The following is a 20,877-nucleotide window of genomic DNA, read 5'->3' as shown; positions in this document are numbered from 1 at the left end:
AATATGAATGTTTGTCAAATATTTTCCAACAATGTGTTACACTGTTTAATATGGCAAGAATTTTTAATAAGTTCATTCAGGACCAATTGAGCACCATAGACAAACAGTGCATCACAGTTTGTTGAGTATGGGGCGGCATAGCCGCAGACCAGTCAGAGTGCCCATGCTGACCTCTGTCCACCTCCAAAAGCACCAACAGTGGCACATGAGCATCAGAACTGCACCACGGAGCAATGGAAGAAGGTGGCCTGGTCTGATAAATCACGTTTTCTTTTACATCACGTGGATGGCTGGGTGTGTGTGCATCACTTAGGCTACCTGAGGAACACATGGCACCAGGTGCACTATGGGAAGAAGGCATGGCGGTGGAGGTAGTGATGCTTTGGGCAATGTTCTGCTGGGAAACCTTTGGTCCTGCCATCCATGGATGTTACTTTGACACGCACCACCTACTTAAGCATTGTTGCAGACCATGTACACCCTTTCAAACAGTATTCCCTGGTGGCTGTGGCTCTTTCAGCAGATAATGCGCCCTGCCACAAAGCATAAAGGGATCAGGAATGGTTTGAGGAGCACAACATGTGTGAATTGTTGACTTGGTCTCCAAATTCCCCAAAGATTATCTGAGACGTTCTTGTGAAGATTAGACACATTTTCTAAGAGTTGAATCGCTTCCACAAACAAAAAGTCATACAAAAATAGTGACTTTTCACCTGTCGCATAAGCAAACCTGTCTGTCATTGCACAATCTCTCCCTCATCAAAGGTAAACAGGTTTTTAATAGATTGCATCACCTTATCGTGCAGTCGTTAAACCATGTGTCAAAATATGAATGTTTGTCAAATATTTTCCATCATTACAAACAATACAAACCACAATGGTTGTACCTTAAGCAAGGAGCTTTGGTTCTTCCCCACTGGCCTCAAACCCTTTGGCGTCACGCAAATAAGCACAAGAATGAAATCTAGGTTGAGCTAAAAATAATAGTGACTATCACAGTATCACACTACTATCACAGATAGTCAGTGACTATCACGTGCGCCAACATTTGTTTAAACCATAGACTCAACTTCAACTATCAGACTTTACAGTCAGACTCTCCGCATTGGCTTGGACTCTCAGAACAAATCTGAAATGTGTTTACTTTTCCCCAGTCTGTGTATACTCAAACCACATGTGATCTGTGTAGTTCAAAAGAGAAAAAAATGTTTCTGGAGAGTGGTGCTGAACATCAAAAATCCAGCTGGAAACTTTTTATGTGATCTAAAGATTATCTGAGCAGTTTTGGTGAAGATTGGACACATTTTCTAAGAGTTGAATCGCTTCCACAAACAAAGTGTCACACAAAGAGTAGTGATTTTTCACCAGTCACGTGAGAAAACCTGCCTGCAAAATCTCTCCCTCATCAAAGGCGGTTAATGGATTGCATGCACACTGAGTCGCTAAACTGGTTCAGGTATGAAAGCAGTTTGTATGAAATTTTCCATCAATACAAGCCACTGCCGTTGTTCCTCAAGCGAGGTGCTTCCCATGTTGCTTCAGGGAGACTTTCAATAATTAAATCTTAATTCTAATTACCTCTGTCTCGCCCATCTTTTTCCATTCGTGACTCGACAGGGAATTAGTCCAAGCATAAACACCAGTTGGCTGATAAATAATCATGCGTATGACGAAAATCAGTCGTTATGAACTGTCTAGTCTGGGGCGTCAGTGCACCCTTAAAATGACAGAAACGAATGACTCATTTGGTAAAAAAAAAAAATTATTATGTGATTTAATTATTATGTAGAAAGCACTGGCGTCTTGAAAAACGAGTGGGCCTAGCCTAAAATGCATGTTATCAAAATAGACCAACACAACTACGCCTGCTTGAGTACACCACCGTTTAATCAGAGCACAAGCCTGTATGTCATCATAAGCAGTGTGCGCCCACACCACACACACACACACGCATCTGACAGAGGCAACACTATCATCAAATCAGCACGACAGTAGTGGATAGTGGACAGTATGTAAAAACAATGCTTGTCATAGTCTGGCTCAGCAGCCACATAAACCAAATTAAATAAAGAAACAGTGACTAGGCAACTAGTGGGTGTCCATAGTGTGCAGATTTACTGTATCGGGGGGTCCGAAAACCAGTCAGTATCTGGTGTGACCACCATTTGCCTAACGCAGTGCAACACATCTCCTTAAGTGACTTAGACTGAAGTTCTGCATAATTAAGGGCGTGGCCACTTGAGTGACAGGTGGATTACCCCTATGGTCGAGCTAGGAGGGCGTGGTTTCAGCAACCAGGCACCTCAGCTCCACCCACCTCCCGCCTCTTTGCCCCAAGATGGCAGCGGACGTGTTTAAGGCCTTCAAAAATGGTCTTCGGAAACCTACGGGTGACATCACGGACACTGCGTCCATATTTTTTGTAAGAGAACAACTATGAAATAAACAGTGAAATAAACAGTTTTACAGGAATTAAAATTGAAGCTCCTCCCGAAAATGGCCTCAAGGGCATTAAATACTCCACAAGAACGGAGAAAGTTCTCACTCCAAGGGCTGCCCTGGTTTGGGAGTTCTCGCAGCTTGTTCTCGACACATCATCTGAGCAGAACTTTTGTCTCGTGGGTGTCCGAGAACTATTGTGTGATTGGTCAGAAATGTAAAGTGAGCGGGGGTTAATGTGGAGAAACGGAAATGTTCGGCACCTGCTTTTCTTGTGAACTATGGAACGTCCTGCCCAGAACAAACTTTGTTCTTGCCACCTCGAGAAAACGAACAAATTTCTTTGTTCTTGCGGAGTATGTACCAAGCTTCAGAGACTACTTCACTCAGAAAAGCTGTCAATCATGACATCACACCCCCCGTTTTTATAGCATCAAAAACTAACTAACACCAAACTTATTTTTAAAAAAAATTGAAGTGTAATTAGATTTTTTTTTGTTTATCTTACGTCCCATTACATGGAGGGGGTGTGGTTTATGAGCTATACTGCATCCAGCCACCTGGGGGCGATCGGAGCATTTTAGCCATAGACTGCAAAAAAATATGGACCCATTGGATTCTGAAGAGCAGTTCCCTTTCAGTCGGTCACTACGACGTACGTCGGTAATAACCGACGAATTGGGATCACTTCAGAGAGCCCCTATCAGCTTCGAGAACTTAAGAACAGGCCAATGAACAATTGGCGTGCGAGATTTGCATCTCGCGCTCCGCCCCGCGCCGCGGGTATAAACGGGAAGCGAGAGCACCGCACTGACGTCATTCACTTCGGAGCCGAACCGGCGTTTGAAGTTGCAGAGACTGCTTTCCTGTCTTTTCAGCGAAAGAGAATTCATCAGAACAGAGAAGAGGATCGTGTGCTGGTGTGACGGCGCTTTCCAGCGGGACCGCAAACTCAAGCTGCTAGAAGGAACAAACTGCTGTTATCACAGCAATCTGTTGGTATCGGTGGGCGTTCCATTCTTTGAGTGCAAACACAGGCTGCACTATCCCCTGTGTGTTGCCGCGGTTTCCCTGGGTGCTTCAGCACTCTCTTAAAAGAGCGTTTCCTCACAAAAAGAGCAACACGGGTGTGACACTGCGTCTTTTTCAAGACGTCATTCCACTCGTGCGTTTCTGGATGCGGTTGTTTCCTGTCCTGACGGCCACGATCCCTCTCGCATAAACATGTTGAGACTGTGTTCGTGGGTGATCCGTGTTCTCTCAGGGGAACGGGACCACGTCGACGCGCTGGTCATCTCGCCTTCCGCGTGAGGGTTTGAGTGTTCAGCGCGCCGTGTGCCGTCTAGCTGCCGAGTGACAGCGCGGGGTTGCCACGGCAGCTCAGCGCGCGTCACTCGGCGGCTACGCATGTTGAGACTGTGTTTGTGGGTGGTCTATGCTCTCTAATGAGAGCATGGCCACGTCGGCGCGCTGTTCATCTTGCCTTTTTCATAAGGGCTTGAGTGTTCAGCGCGCCGTGTGCCGTCTCACGGCCACGCCCACTGTCTCACATGTCTGCCGGTAGCTTACAGATGGGATTGCTGGTCCTAAAAAATAAATAATTAAAAAAAAAAAAAAAAGGACCTAGCGTTTCGTTTGGGGCTCTAGCAGAGGACAGATGTCAATCGCTGCATCGGAGAGAGGGCTGTTATGTGTTGAAAATGAAGATGATGCTGAGATTCCCACTATAATAGTGGGCGCTCGTGCTGAATCCGATTCATGCTCGACAGCCATGCTTTCCCGGGTGGCTGAGGCATAGTGCAACGCATAATTCGCCTTGCCTGCCTCTTGCCTTTCCCGGATGTGCGTTGGAAGGCTTTTGCATTATGGAACTATTGGTGAAAAAATATGGAACACCAATAGGGCCATAATCTGTATAAAGTTTTCCTCTCTCTCACTACCCTCATCGGTGGGGTGGCAGTGCCACTGGCAGGCCACCTCCGCCCTGCTTAGGGCATGAGGGTAGTTCTCAGCCGAGGTTGAGCTGCGCACAGCGCTGGCCCTTGGCTAGACGATGTCCAGAAACACCATTGACCCGGATTTGGTTCGGGACTGTTCTTCCCCCGGAGGAGGGCCGGGTAAAAACCATTAGTAATTCTGTTCCGCCACTGGGGTTAAAAACAGCCAGTGGTACCCAAATATATATATATATATCTAAAAAAAAAAAAAAAAAAGAGGAGAACAGTTCCAATATCTCTGGGTCTCAGGAGTTCAGGAATGGCAGCGTGTGACGCTACAAGCCTCGCCGCCCTCATTCCCCTCCCCACAAGAGGGCGAGAATGGCAGTGTGTGACGCTACAAGCCTCGCCACTCTCATTCCCCTCTTCTCAGCGGTGTGTGGACGACAGTGCGCGACGCTATGCCTCGCCACTCTTGTTCCCCGCTGAGGAAGGAGGTGAGGCAGACCGTGTGCAACGCCACAAAGCCTTGCCACGCTCAGCCCCTCCTTCATTTGGAGAGCGCGCTGGGCGGTGTACAACGCTCCCATGCCTTGTCAGCCTCTGGTGCCTCTCCAAATCGCCAGCAGGGGGTGCCGGCTGTGGGAACGCACTCAAGCGGCCTTCCCACACTCGCGCACCCCCTCAGCGGATGCAGGTCGTGTGTCAGACCCAGACCCCTACACGGACCACTCCCATGTCGTCCTGGGGTCCCTGCATTCCGCCTCGCTGCCCTGCTGCGGGTACGTCTGTGGTACCGATGACCCCGCTTGTTCGGTGTCTGGGGGCCTGGCTAGCGCTCCCCAGCCCGTCTCGCTGGGTCATCTGTACCATCAGACTCGGCTTGCGATTCAGTTCGCCCGGCGTCCGCCCAAGTTCGGGGGCGTTCACTTCACGTCTATTGCGTGGGTGGATGCCCCCGTGCTTCGGGCGGAGATCGCTGTCCTACTGGCGAAGGACGCGATAAAGCCGGTCCCTCCAGCCGATATGAAGTCCGGGTTCTACAGCCCGTACTTCATTGTACCCAAGAAAGGTGGCGGGTTACGACCGATCCTGGACCTGCGTTACCTGAACCGCTCCCTCCACAGGATGCCGTTCCGAATGTTAACCCAGAAACGCATCTTCAGATGCATCCGTCCCCAGGATTGGTTTGCAGCGATCGACCTGAAGGACGTGTACTTTCATGTCTCGATTCTCCCTCGACACAGACCGTTTCTACGCTTTGCTTTCGACGGACGGGCATACCAGTACAAAGTCCTGCCCTTCGGGCTGTCCCTGTCGCCCCGTGTCTTCACGAAAGTCGCGGAGGCGGCCATTGCTCCCATGAGAGAGCGTGGTGTTCGCATCCTCAACTATCTCGACGACTGGCTGATTCTTGCCCAGTCACGGGAGCAGTTGTGCGAACACAGGGACATGGTGCTCCGGCACCTCAGCCAGTTGGGTCTTCGGGTCAACTGGGAGAAGAGCAAACTCTGTCCCGTACAGAGGATCTCTTTTCTCGGGATGGAGATCGACTCGGTCGCCATGACTGCGCGCCTCACAGAGGAGTGCGTCCAGTCGGTGCGGAGCTGCTTGAGTACGCTCAAACGCAGTACAGCAGTTCCACTGAAACATTTTCAGAGGCTCCTGGGGCATATGGCAGCAGCAGCCGCAGTAACGCCGCTAGGGCTGCTCCATATGAGACCGCTTCAGCACTGGCTACACGACCGAGTCCCGAGATGGGCGTGGCACAGCGGGTCCCTCCGTGTCCAAGTGACGCCGAGATGCCGCCAAACCCTCACCCCGTGGTCGGACCCTTCATTTCTACGGGCAGGAGTGCCTCTAGAACAAGTGTCCAGGCATCATGTTGTCTCCACGGATGCCTCACCCACGGGTTGGGGGGCCACGTACAACGGGCTTGCAGTATCGGGTCTGTGGACGGGGCCCCAACTGCAATGGCATATCAATTGCCTAGAGTTGCTGGCAGTTCGTCTTGCTCTCAGCCGCCTCAAAGGGTCGCTCAAAGACAAGCACGTTCTGGTCCGGACGGACAGCACGACGGCCGTTGCGTACATCAACAAACAAGGTGGTCTACGCTCCCGTCGTTTGTCCCAACTCGCCCGCCATCTCCTCCTGTGGAGTCAGAAGCATCTGAGGTCCCTTCGTGCTATCCACATTCCGGGCCTGCTCAATCGTGCGGCCGACGAGCTGTCACGGTTGCCGGTGCTTCCCGGAGAGTGGCGACTCCACCCCCAGGTGGTCCAGCTGATTTGGAGTCGCTTTGGGGCCGCACAGATCGATCTGTTTGCCGCCCACGACACGACCCACTGCCAGTTGTTTTATTCCCTGTCCGAGGGGACCCTCGGCACGGATGCACTGGCACACAGCTGGCCCCGGGCTCTGCGCAAATATGCGTTTCCCCCAGTGAGCCTTCTTGCACAGACACTGTGCAAGGTCAGGGAGGACGAGGAGCATCTCCTCTTGGTAGCTCTGTACTGGCCCAACAGGGCGTGGTTCCCGGAACTAGTGCTCCTCGCGACAGCACCTCCTTGGCCCATTCCTCTGAGGCAGGACCTTCTGTCTCAGAGACGGGGCACCCTATGGCACCCGTGTCCAGACCTCTGGAAACTCCATGTCTGGTCCCTGGACGGGACGCGGAGGTTCTAGGTGACCTACCGCAAGCGGTAGTCGACACCATCGCTTCCGCCAGAGCCCCCTCTACGAGACGGCTTTATGCGTTGAAGTGGAACCTGTTCGTCGACTGGTGCTCTTCTCGCCGAGAAGACCCCCGGAAGTGTTCGATCGGATCTGTGCTATCTTTTCTTCAAGACGGGTTGGAGCGAAGGCTGTCTCCCTCCACCCTCAAGGTATATGTTGCCGCCATCGCCGCAAGCCATGACCTCATTGATGGTGAGTCCTTAGGCAAGCATGATCTGATCGTCAGGTTCCTAAGGGGAGCGAGGAGACTAAATCCTCCTCGCTCTTCTTCTATACCCTCTTGGGACTTGTCTCTGGTGCTGACCGCACTGCAGAGGGCGCCCTTCGAGCCTTTACAGTCAGTAGAGCTTAAGATCTTGTCTCTAAAGACAATACTCCTGATTGCATTGGCCTCAGTTAAGAGGGTAGGGGACCTGCAGGCATTTTCGGTCGACGAATCGTGCCTGGAATTCGGGCCGGGTGATTCTCAGGTGACCCTGAGACCCTGGCCTGGATATGTGCCCAAGGTTCCCACTACTCCCTTCCGGGACCAAGTGGTGAGCCTGCAAGCGCTGCCTTCGGAGGAGGCAGACCCAGCCCTAGCTTTGCTCTGTCCCGTCCGTGCTCTCCGGACTTACGTGGACAGAATGCAAAGCTTCAGGACCTCAGAGCAGCTCTTCGTCTGTTACGGAGGACAGCAGAAGGGAAAGGCTGTCTCCAAGCAGAGGATGGCCCACTGGATAGTGGATGCCATCGTCTTGGCGTATGAATCCCAAGACGTGCCCTGCCCGCTCGGGGTTAGAGCTCACTCCACCTGGGGTGTAGCTTCTTCCTGGGCGCTGGCTCGTGGCGCCTCGCTGACAGACATTTGTAGAGCTGCGGGCTGGGCGACACCCAACACGTTCGCTAGGTTTTATAGCCTGCGTGTAGAGCCGGTGGCTTCTCGTGTGCTCGCTTCCCATAGTCAGCTTCACTGAAGTGCCCGTTCTAGTGTCGGCTTGCTGCGCCATTCCCTTCCCCTGGAACGGATACGTGCGCTTATTTTCTCCAGTCGAGTTCCCCAGGATAGGCGAACCCTGTTGAGTCCTCCGCACCCCTCGGCAGTCGGATGTTGCAGAGCGTCCGACGCCAGGTCTGGCACTCGTATGCATTGGTGGAACTTGTGTCAGGCTGGGTTCCGTATGTCGTGACCCCTACGGCGGTCCCATACGTGTATTTCCACGGTACAGCTCCCTACGGCGAGCTCGTGTCTTTCCCTTGGCAGAGTTCTCTGCCGTCTCAGTACGGTGTCGTCCCCCGCCTGCATTAGGCCGGGGCCTCCCCTGGGACTCCGTATGTTGTGCTGCCCACGGCCAGCCCATACGTGTTCTCCACATGGTAACTCCCTCTGGGCATGATGTGGCTCCCGCAGCGTCCTTCGGGCACGCTTTCCCAGCGTTATCCAATCAAGTCTGCTGAATGGGTCTTGCGGAACAGCAGTATGACTCTTCTAGCGTGAATCTTCCCGCCCGCTTCAGAACGGGGTCTGAGGGGCTCTCGCTGGGCGCTGGAAGTGGTAGTAACTGTGGCGTTTTCCATAGGGATCCCAATTCGTCGGTTATTACCGACGTACGTCGTAGTGACCGACTGAAAGGGAACGTCTCGGTTACGTATGGTAACCCTCGTTCCCTGAAGGAGGGAACGGAGACGTACGTCCCGTCGCCACAGTTCCTTCCATCACTGCTTGGCCGAGTCACTGGTTCGGCTCCTCAGTGAAAAACGTCAGTGCGGTGCTCTCGCTTCCCGTTTATACCCGCGGCGCGGGGCGGAGCGCGAGATGCAAATCTCGCACGCCAATTGTTCATTGGCCTGTTCTTAAGTTCTCGAAGCTGATAGGGGCTCTCTGAAGTGATCCCAATTCGTCGGTTATTACCGACGTACGTCTCCGTTCCCTCCTTCAGGGAACGAGGGTTACCATACGTAACCGAGACGTTTTCAAGCATAAAGTAGATTCGAGCTGCCAGTTGCCATCTTGGCAGCGCATCACTCCCGGATAACAGAAAATGGGCAAAGAGGCGGGACGTGGGCGGAGCTGAGGTGATCTGTTGACTAACAGACAGCAGACAAACGGCAATCCACCTGTCACTCAAAGTGGCCACGCCCTTAATTATGCAGAACTTTAAGGCTTTATATAATGTAAACAAATGAGTTATAAAAAAATTCACTCCCCTCACAGTTATCAACAAACCAAAACCACAATTTGTACCAGACTATGAACATGTGTTTTTCTGCTGTAAAGTTGGGCATTTTATCATGGAGCTCAATGAGATTCTGCTCCCTTCTGAAGCTTGTCCCTAGTGGCCAGTCAATGAACTGCAGTTTAAGTCACTTCTGTATTGACTTCAAGAGAAACTGGGGGAGGTTGCCGCTTGGTTTTGGCTTCACTTTTAGGATTTGTACTTACACACTTGACTAAAACACAGTCAATAACCTCACACGTGACGTTTGGTGCATTTCATTATAGTTTGTTATTTGTTTCTGTATTCTAGGCCATCATAAAGAGGCTGTACAAACACGGTCCTTACAGAACTTGAAAGACCAGGAACAAAGAGAAAGAATAAAGAAACTTCAGAGTAAGTAAAAGTAAAAGTAAAAAAAAACAAGAGGCGGAGAAATCGAAACAAGACTTTATTGGACAAAGCCTACAGAACATCTGCATTTGTCTCTGGGCGCCATTCTTATAAATGTGTCTTTATAAACTTCAGCTGTTTACAATGACCATGCAACTTCATTTTCTTGTAACATGTTTCCCACAATGAAGTTTTACTCCTCTCGTAAAATCCTGCCAGTTGCAACTCTTTCCCAGAGGCGAGATGCCAAAATCATCTTTAGTTTAACATCTCAAGGACATGTTCTCAGAGACGAGATGCCTTAAATTAACTTTAAAAAAACTGCTCAAGACTTATATATAGTTAGTACCAGTCAAAAGATTACTATATTTGCATTCCTATTTTTAATGCTTTTGAAATAAGTCTCTTAGGCTCACCAAGGCTGCATTTATTTAATCAACAATACAGAAAAAAACAGTGATATTGTGAAATATTATTAAAACTTAAAGGTGCAGTGTGTAATATTTATGAAGATCTATTGACAGAAATGCAATAAATTATATACATAACATACTGAACTCTTTCTTTTTCTCACTTTCTCAGAACAGTCATTCATTGCTCTGAGAATGGAAATACAGCCCACTCACTGGTATAACTTGTTTATTTGATGGCAAGATTCCAGGTATTCAACTTTAGACACAACAGAAGCACTTCTTCATTCCATTGCTTCCAAAAACAATAACACATGCTGTGCAATACACTGTTGTATTGTGTGTCGAATAACAACAGTAAAAAATCATCACCGCACTGTTACCACTTACCAAATACAAAATTAACATTCAATACATTCTTTGAATGTCAGAATAATAAAAAGAGCCACACACACACACACACACACACGCACACACACACAGACTGATCAAAGAGATCAATAATATACCGTTATTTCACAGAAACAGAGTGATATAGATCAGTGGTTTGAGGTTCAACAGAGAGTAATGTGTGTACAGATATAGTTTATGGAGTTACTATAAAGTTTGAGTCTTTGAGCTTCACATTAAAAGTCAAGCAAAACTCCATGTTTTCATCCTGTCGAGTCAGTGATATTAGATCACAGTTTCTGGCCTCTTTTGCAGAAACATCCTTATTTGATTGTAGTTTTGTTTAATTTTGTATATGATTGGCAGAATGACGATGATAAAACAGCTTACGATAGCAGCGGTGACAGCGACTTTAAATCCATGATCTGTTTTTTCTTGCAACTTACTAGGTCCTTCTGGAAAAAAAATACATTTTAAATGTTTTGTGTCATTGTTTAAACTAATTTATTCACAGGTGATTTAAAATGATAAATATACTGACAAGTATGGAGGACAAAACCTGCAAAAACAATCAATTACTGAATACGCAATTAATAAATAAAACCCACAAAATCTACATAAATAAATGCGCAAATAAACACATAAATCCACATATTCCTGCGTAAATAAATATATAAATAATTAAAAGTGCGAGGAGATAAATAATGTTACGAATGTTAGGGAAATAAATAAAAAAAGTTGAAGGAAATGCTCGACTGAAAGTAGATTTTTTTCCCTTTTAACCGTTTGACTCCCTCTCATTAGCATCTTAAAGGGTTAGTTCACCAAAAATTAAAAATTAGCCCATGATTTACGCACCCTCGAGTCATCCGAGGTGTATATGACATTCTTCTTTCAGAAGAATACAATCAGAGTAATATTGAAAAAGTTCTGGCCAATCCAAGCTTTATAATAGCAGTAATAGTTTTTGAAGTCCATAAAAAAAATGCATCTGTCCGTCGAGTAACGTGCTCCACACGGCTCTGGGTGTTAATAAAGGCCTTCTGAAGCGAATCGATGTGTTTGTGTAAGAAAAATATACATATTTAAAACTTTATAAAGTAAAGTTTCGGCCAACCGCCTTCCGTATTCAATTTATGGAAAAAGTGTTGAAAGTGCCTTTTCCACGGAAGGAGATCGGCTGGAGCTTTACTTTATAAAGTTTTAAATATGGATATTTGGAGCATGTTATTCAGCGTACAGATGCATTTTTTATGGACTTCAAAAACAGAGCAACTATTACTGCCATTATAAAGCTTGGATTAGCCTGGACTTTTGTAATATAACTCTGATTGTATTCGTCTGAAAGAAGAATGTCATATACACCTGACTTGAGGGTGAGTAAATCACAGGCTAATTTTCATTTCTGGGTGAACCATCCCTTTAATAAACGGTTAAAAGGAAAGTCAACTTTCAGTTTAGCATTTGCTTTTTTTATCCTCACCCCCCAACGTTAGTTTTATTATTGATCTCCTTGCACATTTAATAATTCATATATTTATTTATGCAAGAATAATGTGGATTTATGTATTTATTTGCACATTTATTTATTTATTTATGTAGAATTGTGTGTATTTATTTGTTTGTTTATTTGCAGATTTATTTAATTATTGTTTGTGCAGGTTTCGTCCTCCATAGACAAGAGACCCCACTCTTAAAAATAAAGGTTCTTTATCATCATCATCAGTGTTGGGCGGTAACGCACGCGCTACTGTAATATGATTCCTTTTTTAGAAATTTAACGCGTTATAATTTCCAAAATAGTAATTAGAGTATAGCTCAAAGCCCAGGGCCCTCATTTATCAACAGTGTGTAGAAAAAGGCTCTATATTTTGTCCTACGTATGAAATTTAGATTGTGCCTCAGTAGAAGAAAATCTGTATTTATCAAACGTGCAGCACACAGTTACACACAGTAAAGAAACACTCCACTATTTTTAAAAATATGGTCATTTTCCAACTCTCCTAGAGTTAAACAGTTGAGTTTTACCGTTGAATCCATTCAGCCGATCTCCGGGTCTGGCGGTAGCACTTTTACCATAGCTTGTTATGATAATCGCAACTTAGTCTTAGTACACGATGTAACTACAAGAAGAGTCAAGTTTTAAAGAGGAAAAATATCGAAACTCTTTGGTCATTTTTGAGCGAGATGCTAACGGTCTAATCAGATTCAATGATCTATGCTAAGCTATGCTAAAAGTGCTACCGCCAGACCCAGAGATCGGCTGAATGGATTCGAAACCGGTAAAACTCAACTGTTTAACTCTAGGGGAGACGGAAAATGAGCCTATTTTCAAAAAAAGTGGAGTGTTCCTTTAACGCCTCTGATTGGACTTTTGTTGATTGAAAGGTTCTTTGGGGAACCACAAATGCTTCTTCTATGGTATCGAACCACCTTTTGGAACCTTTATTTTTAAGAGTGCAAAGAGCAGTTTATGAAGCTCAATAGTCAATAACTATAATAGAATATATTATAGGCTACCTTCCGTGTCATAATGTTCAGAGACAATATCAGGTGGAATGGGCACTGTGAACATAAGTTTAAACCACTGTTAGTAGATGGAACATTCAAGTTTCAAACATATATTGAATCTTATACCATGGTCTTTCTGAATCCTTGATTCTGATTGGTTGAAGGTGTGCAATAAGGAGAGTGTTTTCTCATCGCAGTGTTTTTTTTTCAGTTGAGACTCTTTGCCAGCTATGATACGGACTATCCGCGGAAGTGTTACTAGTATCTCATGTATTGATTCTATATAAAAATGTTGGTACAATGTAAAGTATTTGCTCTGGCTCTTGTTTTAAAATATTTTGTTCTGTTATTATGCTTCTTGTTGTCATCTGTTGCCGTTGTACAAGCAGAATGTGGCGGTTGGTCAATGTTGTATTTGTCCCGCCCCTCCTTTACTGTGATTGGACAGCTGGGTAAAGTGACAGTGATGAGTGCAGCGTTTTACTCAAAGCTGAATATTCATCAACTCTCAGCGACCGGTAAAAAACACTGAGCGCTTGAAGCTGAAATAGGCCTTGTCCCAAATGGCACACTTCATATGCACTTTCGGTCTTGTGGACTTACAATGGCTGCGACGTGCGCATGTCCGTTAAGTCCACGAGACCGCAGGGTGTCCCATTTGTAATTTTAGGTTTTCTGAAGGGTGCTTGCGAGTGCCCCCTCTGCGGTCGATACGTCACGAAAGTGCGGACTCGTAGGAAGACCGTGATGTTTAGGGTGCCATTCAGGACAGGGCCATAGACGCTCAGTGCCTCGTTATCCTCATGGCGCTCCCATTGAAAACAATTTAAAAAAATACAGCGTGAAAAAGCGCTTTGGTGGACACAGAGCCTAATGCTGCGTTCACACCAAACGCGAATAGAGCGTCTGGAGCGAGTGATTTCAATGTTAATTCAATGGAAAGGCGCATTGACGCGCGTCTGGAGGTCCTGCGGCGTGATGGACGTGATTCCGCCTCATTCGCGCATCCAGTTAGCACGAATGACGCGAATTGAGCGTCTTGCGCGAGCGGTGCTTTTTGTGCATTCACGCGTTTGAAGCGAATTCGCGTCTGACGCCCAAGTTGAAAAATGTGAACTTTGGCCGCATTAACCAATCAGGAGCCTGCTTGCTGCTGTCACGTGGTAAAGTGACGTAATGAGAAACCCAGCATAATTAAAAAATACTACTATTGTGTCAAAAAATTTAGTTTTAAGACTTTTTCAGGTGGGAATGTAGTTGTTTAAAAGGTCAAATCTGTGGTTTATTTATAAATAGAGTGCCTATTTAAAAAAAATATTTTTGGAGTTGTGAGATCCAGGCGGCCTCCGGGCACTCAGCGCTCATTAACCCCGGCGAGAGCAGCCTTTCCTCGGCCAGTCCTTCTGACGTTTACCACTGGCTCTGATGTCTCTGTAGAGGTTAAACATGAGAGAGAACTCGTCTTGTGCAGATCTAACGGGTGATCTTTGGTGTCATGAATCTATCATTTGTTGTCTGCCAAATCGTTTTGACTGAGGGCAAATTAGATCGTGGTTATAGATATATCGATAGTAGATGCCTCATTCTATTGATCCGTGCATTCGCTAATGAGGCATCTACGTAATCTATGACCACGATCTAATTTGACCTCACTCTCCGGAAGTTATGGCGGAGCTCAGAGACGATCGCATTCCTCTGTTAAGAGGTAAAATAATAGCATAAATACTGCTCGGTTTCTCGCAGAAACTGATCGTTTCGCTAGATAAGACCCTTATTCATCATCTGGTATCGTTTAAAGCCCTTTGAAGCTGCACTGAAACTGTCATTTGGACCTTGAACCGTTTGTAGCCCATTGAAGTCCATTATATGGAGAAAAACCCTGGACTGTTTTCATCCAAAACCTTAATTTCTTTTCGACTGCAGAAAGAAAGACATGGACATCTTGGATGACATGGGGGTGAGTAAATTATCAGCAAAAGTTTATTTAAAAGTTAACTAATCCTTTAAGTGGTCAATGACCACAAATTACAATGTTATACGTGGGATAATCCACAGCTAGCTGTGCATTGAACAATTTTTAACCATTACCATTAAGTAAACCATAACTTTTCACATGTCTATTTATTTCTTGCCCAGTATTTGTCCTTAAAATGCTCTTGCGTGTAGAATTATTTTCATCCCAATTGAGCAATTTAAATCTGTTCAAAAACAGTGATGTTACTACTGTAAGGGAAATTTTGAACATAAACTATATCAAACCATATAAGGTGTTTTTGATATTAAACTCATATAAGTTCTCTGAGAGTTTCACTCAAGGTGGGACAGCTGCAGTTTACACCAACTAAGGAGTTTGTTATTGTGTTATTGGCCCTCGCCCAATGAAATAAGAGCGCGAGGCTTCCACTTTGTCTTTCCTGACTGCAGACAAACTGCATGTCCGAATTGAAAGCTTTTAAAGACACTTTGCTTGTGTTTTTCAATTCCAGCTTTACCATGATAATTATTTAAGTTTCTTCTTTCCACGACATCAACTCACTACTAAGAAATGTCATGTAACTTTTCAGTTGCTACATTATTTTATTGATAAATTGCGGGGCAGGGCTAACAAGTTTGTGTGTGGCGTGTGCGCAGGGCCGGCGTTTGCTATAGGCGAGCTAGGCGGTTGCCTAGGGCGACAAATGTGTCGGGGCGCAGCCAGGCGCCCTCTAGTGGCGCCCTTAAACTTACTTCCCATTAAGCATAGAATTAAAACAAGCAAAATAAAACATACTGTTTATTAAACATGTTCATCCTTGGGCGCCCCCTCAGCCGCACGTTTAATTACTTAACCTGATTATTAGATTGAATTATTATTATTGTCGAGCACAGGCGTTCAGGCGTTTGGTCAGGCATGTGCTCATCACTGGCGCGTTCATCAAAAATGAAGCGGTCTAAACCCTCGAGTGCACAGGGACGGAAAAAGAGAAAGGCAGACGATCAAAAGAAAGCCCAGTATAGAGGTAAGTCTTCTCATCTCAGCCATAAAGGTGTCAAACGAAATAAATTTACTTCGTATTATCGATATTATCAACTAATATTGGACAGCATTGGACGTTTTATTGCTGTCACTAAGCTATCACTAGCTAGCTAGTTATCTACATATTTCTACGCATTTCACTGACAATAAGGAAATCCAGACGAGCCAAATTTTAATGCTGCGTCAATTTTGAAGGTGAATAGAAATGCCAGAAACAACTGTTCATCTTTTATTATTTAAGATAGGGATAGAGCTACAAGAACTTATATATTTTAATTTTGTAGTGGTAAGTACAGTGTATCCATAATAGCACTTTTGTTTGTAGAGGGTAAAGTTAATCCAGTTTATGGGTCATCATTTGCTTAAGTGTCTTTACAGCTGCTTAAGAGTGTTTTTGCACAGTTTGTGGAGTTAATATTTGGTAAATATCCTTGAACATTCTTTCTAGCATTTGTGTATGAACAATTTATTGCAGTTGATCCTTCAAGTCTTAATTTTCTTGATTAAGTGTTGGAGTGACTATAAAAGCCTTTTTGTTTGTTCATCCATAGTTTGAGTCATAATTTGTTAAATATCCTCCAACGTTCTTTGTAACATTTTTGTATGTGCAATTTATTAGAGTGTATCATTTAAGTCATAATTAGCTTTTTAAGTCTTGGAGTAACTATAGGAGCATTTTTGTTTGTATAGTTTTTATAAATACTTAACCCATTTGTGCCCAATTTTTTTCTGAATGGCATGTCCTGCATTTATTTTCCCCAGGTTTTTGTATTTTTTCTTGAAAATCGTATTTGAATCTGTGGCATCTATAGTTGCCGGTGGGCAAATATGTTGTATGCACCCCTTCAATGTCAAATATGTATAAGAGGAGAACATTTAGCATCTAACTCAAAATAACTGCTTTCAACAGATCAATCTGTATTCATAATCAAATTTATTATATTTGACTAAGTATACTAAAAACTATAGATCTGTTGTAAGATTTGTTATGTTTGGATGATTCTAGAGACCTTCATGATTATGTTGATATATGTCAACAAAAATACTTATTAGTAACATGAAAATATCCTTTCTTTGGGAGGGTTTGCCTTCGTTGTGCTCCCTGGAAGTAGGGGTAGGAAGTGGGCAGTCTCATGTGACAGGAAGGAAATTAATACTTTTTTTTTTCTTGAAATCCTTTATTTGGTTGTCTGCTTGTGTGTCATTAAGATATAAAACATGGATAATATCTAGAAAAATACTTACAGAAGGAAAATGACACCTATACACTGGCAACTATTGCCGGTGGGCTTAACAATTAAGGGGGGAGGGGGCGCAAAACTCAATCTCGCCTAGGGCAACCAAAGAGCTAGAGCCGGCCCTGCGTGTGCGGTGTGTGTGGTAGTGGTGTTGAAATGAATCGTTGCATCGATTATAGCTAACTGATGTTTCTCTGACATCATTCGTCACATACGCGCTTCTTGCGCTAACGTAAAATGGCAGAGGGAGGCGAAACACAAAAGCGAGTAATAAAAAATGCACCCACTATTTTACCATTTACAGTGTGTGAGCGAGTGACTTAAGTTGCTCTGTTCAGACTGAAGTTGTGTTTGAGGTGTACTTTCTTGGAGCACATCAAATAAAAAGGGAGTTCACATATATCTGACTGCTTATTCATTGACAAAAATGTAGCCATGCCGTAATATTCCTTGTACTTGTACTTGTGTAATGACAATAAAGTTGAATCTAATCTAATCTAATATTGAGAATTAAGGGTTGCAAAGCATCGTGATATCGAATTGAATCGTTGACATGGTAATCGTAATCGAATTGTGAGATCAGTGACAATTCACAGCCCTAGTGTGCAGAGACAGAGCTGAAAAACGACAGTGTGATTTACATAGATAATAAAATGTTATTTAGTCGGGAAACATGGAAGTTGTTTGTCATTTATATCCTTTTGTTTTTTTCATTTTTTTTTTTTATCAGTGTCTTTGAATGAAATAAGTTAAATAAGTTGGTGAAGTGATATGAAACTGTAATGCGGTCGACAGACATTGATTTACTTCATTGCTGTGCTTTACTGTAAAATAACTGCACACCTTAGAACATCCATCAACCAATCAGAATCAAGCATTCAACAGTCTTGCGGAATAATAAAAATATATTACCTTTTTTTCCAGGAGCTTTAGTGACAATTTCAGGTTTAACAGGCTCTGTTAACAGATATTATATTCACTGTGAATCAAATGGTTTCATTTGTTCTGTGTTTTGCATGTTCAATAATGAATAATTCCTTCTTATCAAGAACTTCAGTGATAATTTGAGGTTTAGTGGGTTCTTCTGTTACCAGATTTTAAATCAGTGAAAATGAACAGTACAGTTGTAAACATGTATTGAATTATAATCAGCAGTATTATATACAGTACCTGTTATGCTCACAGTGAATCCTGTTGATTTACTTCCACACAGTGTTTGCACAAAGAATCTGAATTGTTCTGTCGTTGCTGTAGTTGGAGTGAATCTGCATGTGAAGCTGTTTCTCTGTTCACAGGAGTCATGAGGAAACTCTTGTCTACAGATTTTTGAGTCTTTATAGTTCTCAGGGTATTGAAACTTATACAGTCTAATGCATCTTTCAGTGCACTTCAGACTCATAGAGACGCTGCAGGTGAGAGTTACTTCTTCTCCCACAGTTCCAGTCACATCCTCACAGATTACACTGACATCTGAAAAATAACATGTATATCATATAATACAGAAACTGAAGAATTATAAAAATGTCTGTAGTTTTAATAAGAAATTGAGATTCACTTCCACAGAATATTGTGCATCTTTACTTGTTTTGCATACACACGAATCAAAACCCTATGAACCAAAACATTTTTCATTATCTTATATTTAGTCCCTCCTCAAAACTCTCACACACTCTTTCTAGGGGAAGTTTTCTCTCTTACCATCATCAGTTTGACAGACAGCAGTAAAAGTCCAAACCAGAATCAACAGCGGCACTGCATTTACAGCATTCATGGTTCTGATTCTGCAATAGAAAAAAAATGACATCAGAAGTGAAACTTAACCATCTATATAACTAATAAATTAGTAGAGATTAAATAGTAGATATAGACGATTTAGTGAAATGTCAGAAGAAAAGTTTTGGATTAAATCAGTTCCAAACAAAAATCCTTCCGTCATTTGAATACAGTGTGTATCAGTTTTATGGATGTATAAAGTAGTTTGAAATGACTTCTAATGCGTTTTTAGACGACTTATGTTTGATCGAATACAGAAAATGATAATAGCACGGTAAAAAAAACCATAGCTTTAGGCTTCTTCACGCCTGAGAAAACATTGCTCAAGTTCCCCGCGGAGCTGCTGAATCTACTGCGCCACGACAGACGCTGTCTGATTATGGATTCGTAAATATAAAGGAGATTATTTTCCTGTTGACAGAGTTTTTGCTCACCTCAGGTCTGTGTCTTCAGCGTTCATTTCGATTCACACATAACTCCGTCTGCAGGAGCAGCACGCGCTGATAACTTTCAAAATGACTGGTTAGCTCTCACACACAGATTTTGGCCAGCAGTTGTGCTGTCTGTCACATGCCATAACGACAACTATCAAAGTCGTTTCTATGCTTACTACTCAGTTTTGCTGCCAACTCTCGCACATTGTCCGTGAGACACGCATTTGAATGCGTTTCACACGCCACCCCCCCGCAAAATTGTTCCTTGCCTTTTATGGCCCAAACACTGTTCTTAGTTTTGGCAATCATACCGCCAGGAATGCAGAATGCCCAAACAGTTTTGCCAAAAGCATGCCAGGCTGCCAGAAAAATGCTAATGAATTAACCGAGCACAGGCCACAACTCTGCCAGATTATATTAAAACAAATAATTTGGCCCATATTCAATATCTGCGCCCAACAGCAACCATGCAATTCAAAGAGAAATCAAACCAGGAAACCATAACTGCTGAAAATTAGTGTTTATTTTCAATCAACATAAACATATGACCCAAATAGGTAAACATTTACAGCTACAACCTATATCTTTTATTTAGAATACATACAAATGTAAATTATGTCTTATAGTTTGTCAAGATATTTAAAGCACCGTTTTTGAAGAGTGCGCATGTGCGGACGTGCACTAGTAGGCCTATGTCAAATCGAGCTTGTGATTGAATCAGAAAATAAAGCAAAATAAGATAAGATAAATAAGAAATAATCCTCAGATGCCATGTCTGTAATTTATAGCAAAAAGTCTAGCATTAATTTGATTTCAAACTAATTAAATACATTAAGTTAATAGGCTACTCCACCACCTGCGTGACATCCAACGTGGTTGAACGACAGATTTGCGACAATATGGTTTCGGGAAACAGTCGTGACTAGCTAGTTGATTTCTTCAACAATGCATCGTAGGCTACTATGGTAGTTAAAGGAACACTCCACCGTTTTTAGAAATAGGGCTTATTCAACTTCTTTCCGACATTTAGATATGTGGGCAAATGCATTTTTGTCTCAGTGCAAGCATTGTTTCAGTTTGGGAGGGTTGCCGCTAGCTTACCTTAGCATAATGAATGAAATCCTATGTTGCCAGGTATCATGTCCCGAGTAAAAGTGATCAAAAAAAAAAAAAAAAAACCCAACCTAATTACTTCTTGTGGCCTGCGTATTTACAACGAGTACAAATAGCGATGCAGATTAAGACTAGGCGATTTCCTAGGCAGATATTGATTTGGGACTATATTATGGGGACGCACAGGCGAAGCACTGCTACTTGGGCGCAGAGATACACGCAACACATGAATCCCACAACTTCCGTCAACATACCGGCGTGAATAGTAGTTACATCGTTGTACGGGAAACGC

General features: G+C 44.0%; 1 protein-coding gene across 1 annotated transcript; it reads right to left on the bottom strand.

Annotated features, from left to right (window-relative positions):
• Nucleotides 1-9,743: 9,743 nt before the first annotated feature.
• LOC307143894 (uncharacterized protein) lies at nucleotides 9,744-19,723 on the bottom strand. The gene is made up of 6 exons (XM_079845714.1): nucleotides 19,473-19,723; nucleotides 18,964-19,046; nucleotides 18,436-18,735; nucleotides 18,178-18,222; nucleotides 13,021-13,065; nucleotides 9,744-10,955 (listed from the first exon to the last, which is right to left on the bottom strand). Exons 1-6 carry the CDS (start codon nucleotides 19,496-19,498, stop codon nucleotides 10,786-10,788), a joined length of 669 nt encoding a protein of 222 aa, XP_079701840.1. The 5' UTR covers nucleotides 19,499-19,723; the 3' UTR covers nucleotides 9,744-10,785.
• Nucleotides 19,724-20,877: the final 1,154 nt, after the last annotated feature.

Source organism: Gobio gobio (genome assembly GCF_949357685.1).
Source record: "Gobio gobio genome assembly, chromosome: 20".
Classification (NCBI taxonomy): domain Eukaryota; kingdom Metazoa; phylum Chordata; class Actinopteri; order Cypriniformes; family Gobionidae; genus Gobio; species Gobio gobio.
This window is presented reverse-complemented; position numbering and strand designations above follow the sequence as displayed.

Coding starts and splice junctions, on each gene's coding strand:
- LOC307143894 (XM_079845714.1), bottom strand. CDS start 19,498: ATGAACGCTGAAGACACAGACCTGAG. Junction 18,736..18,963: donor TGTCTGTCAAACTGATGATG/GTAAGAGAGAAA, acceptor GTTATTTTTCAG/ATGTCAGTGTAATCTGTGAG. Junction 13,066..18,177: donor TAAAGCTCCTGGAAAAAAAG/GTAATATATTTT, acceptor TTATGTTCACAG/TGCCCATTCCACCTGATATT.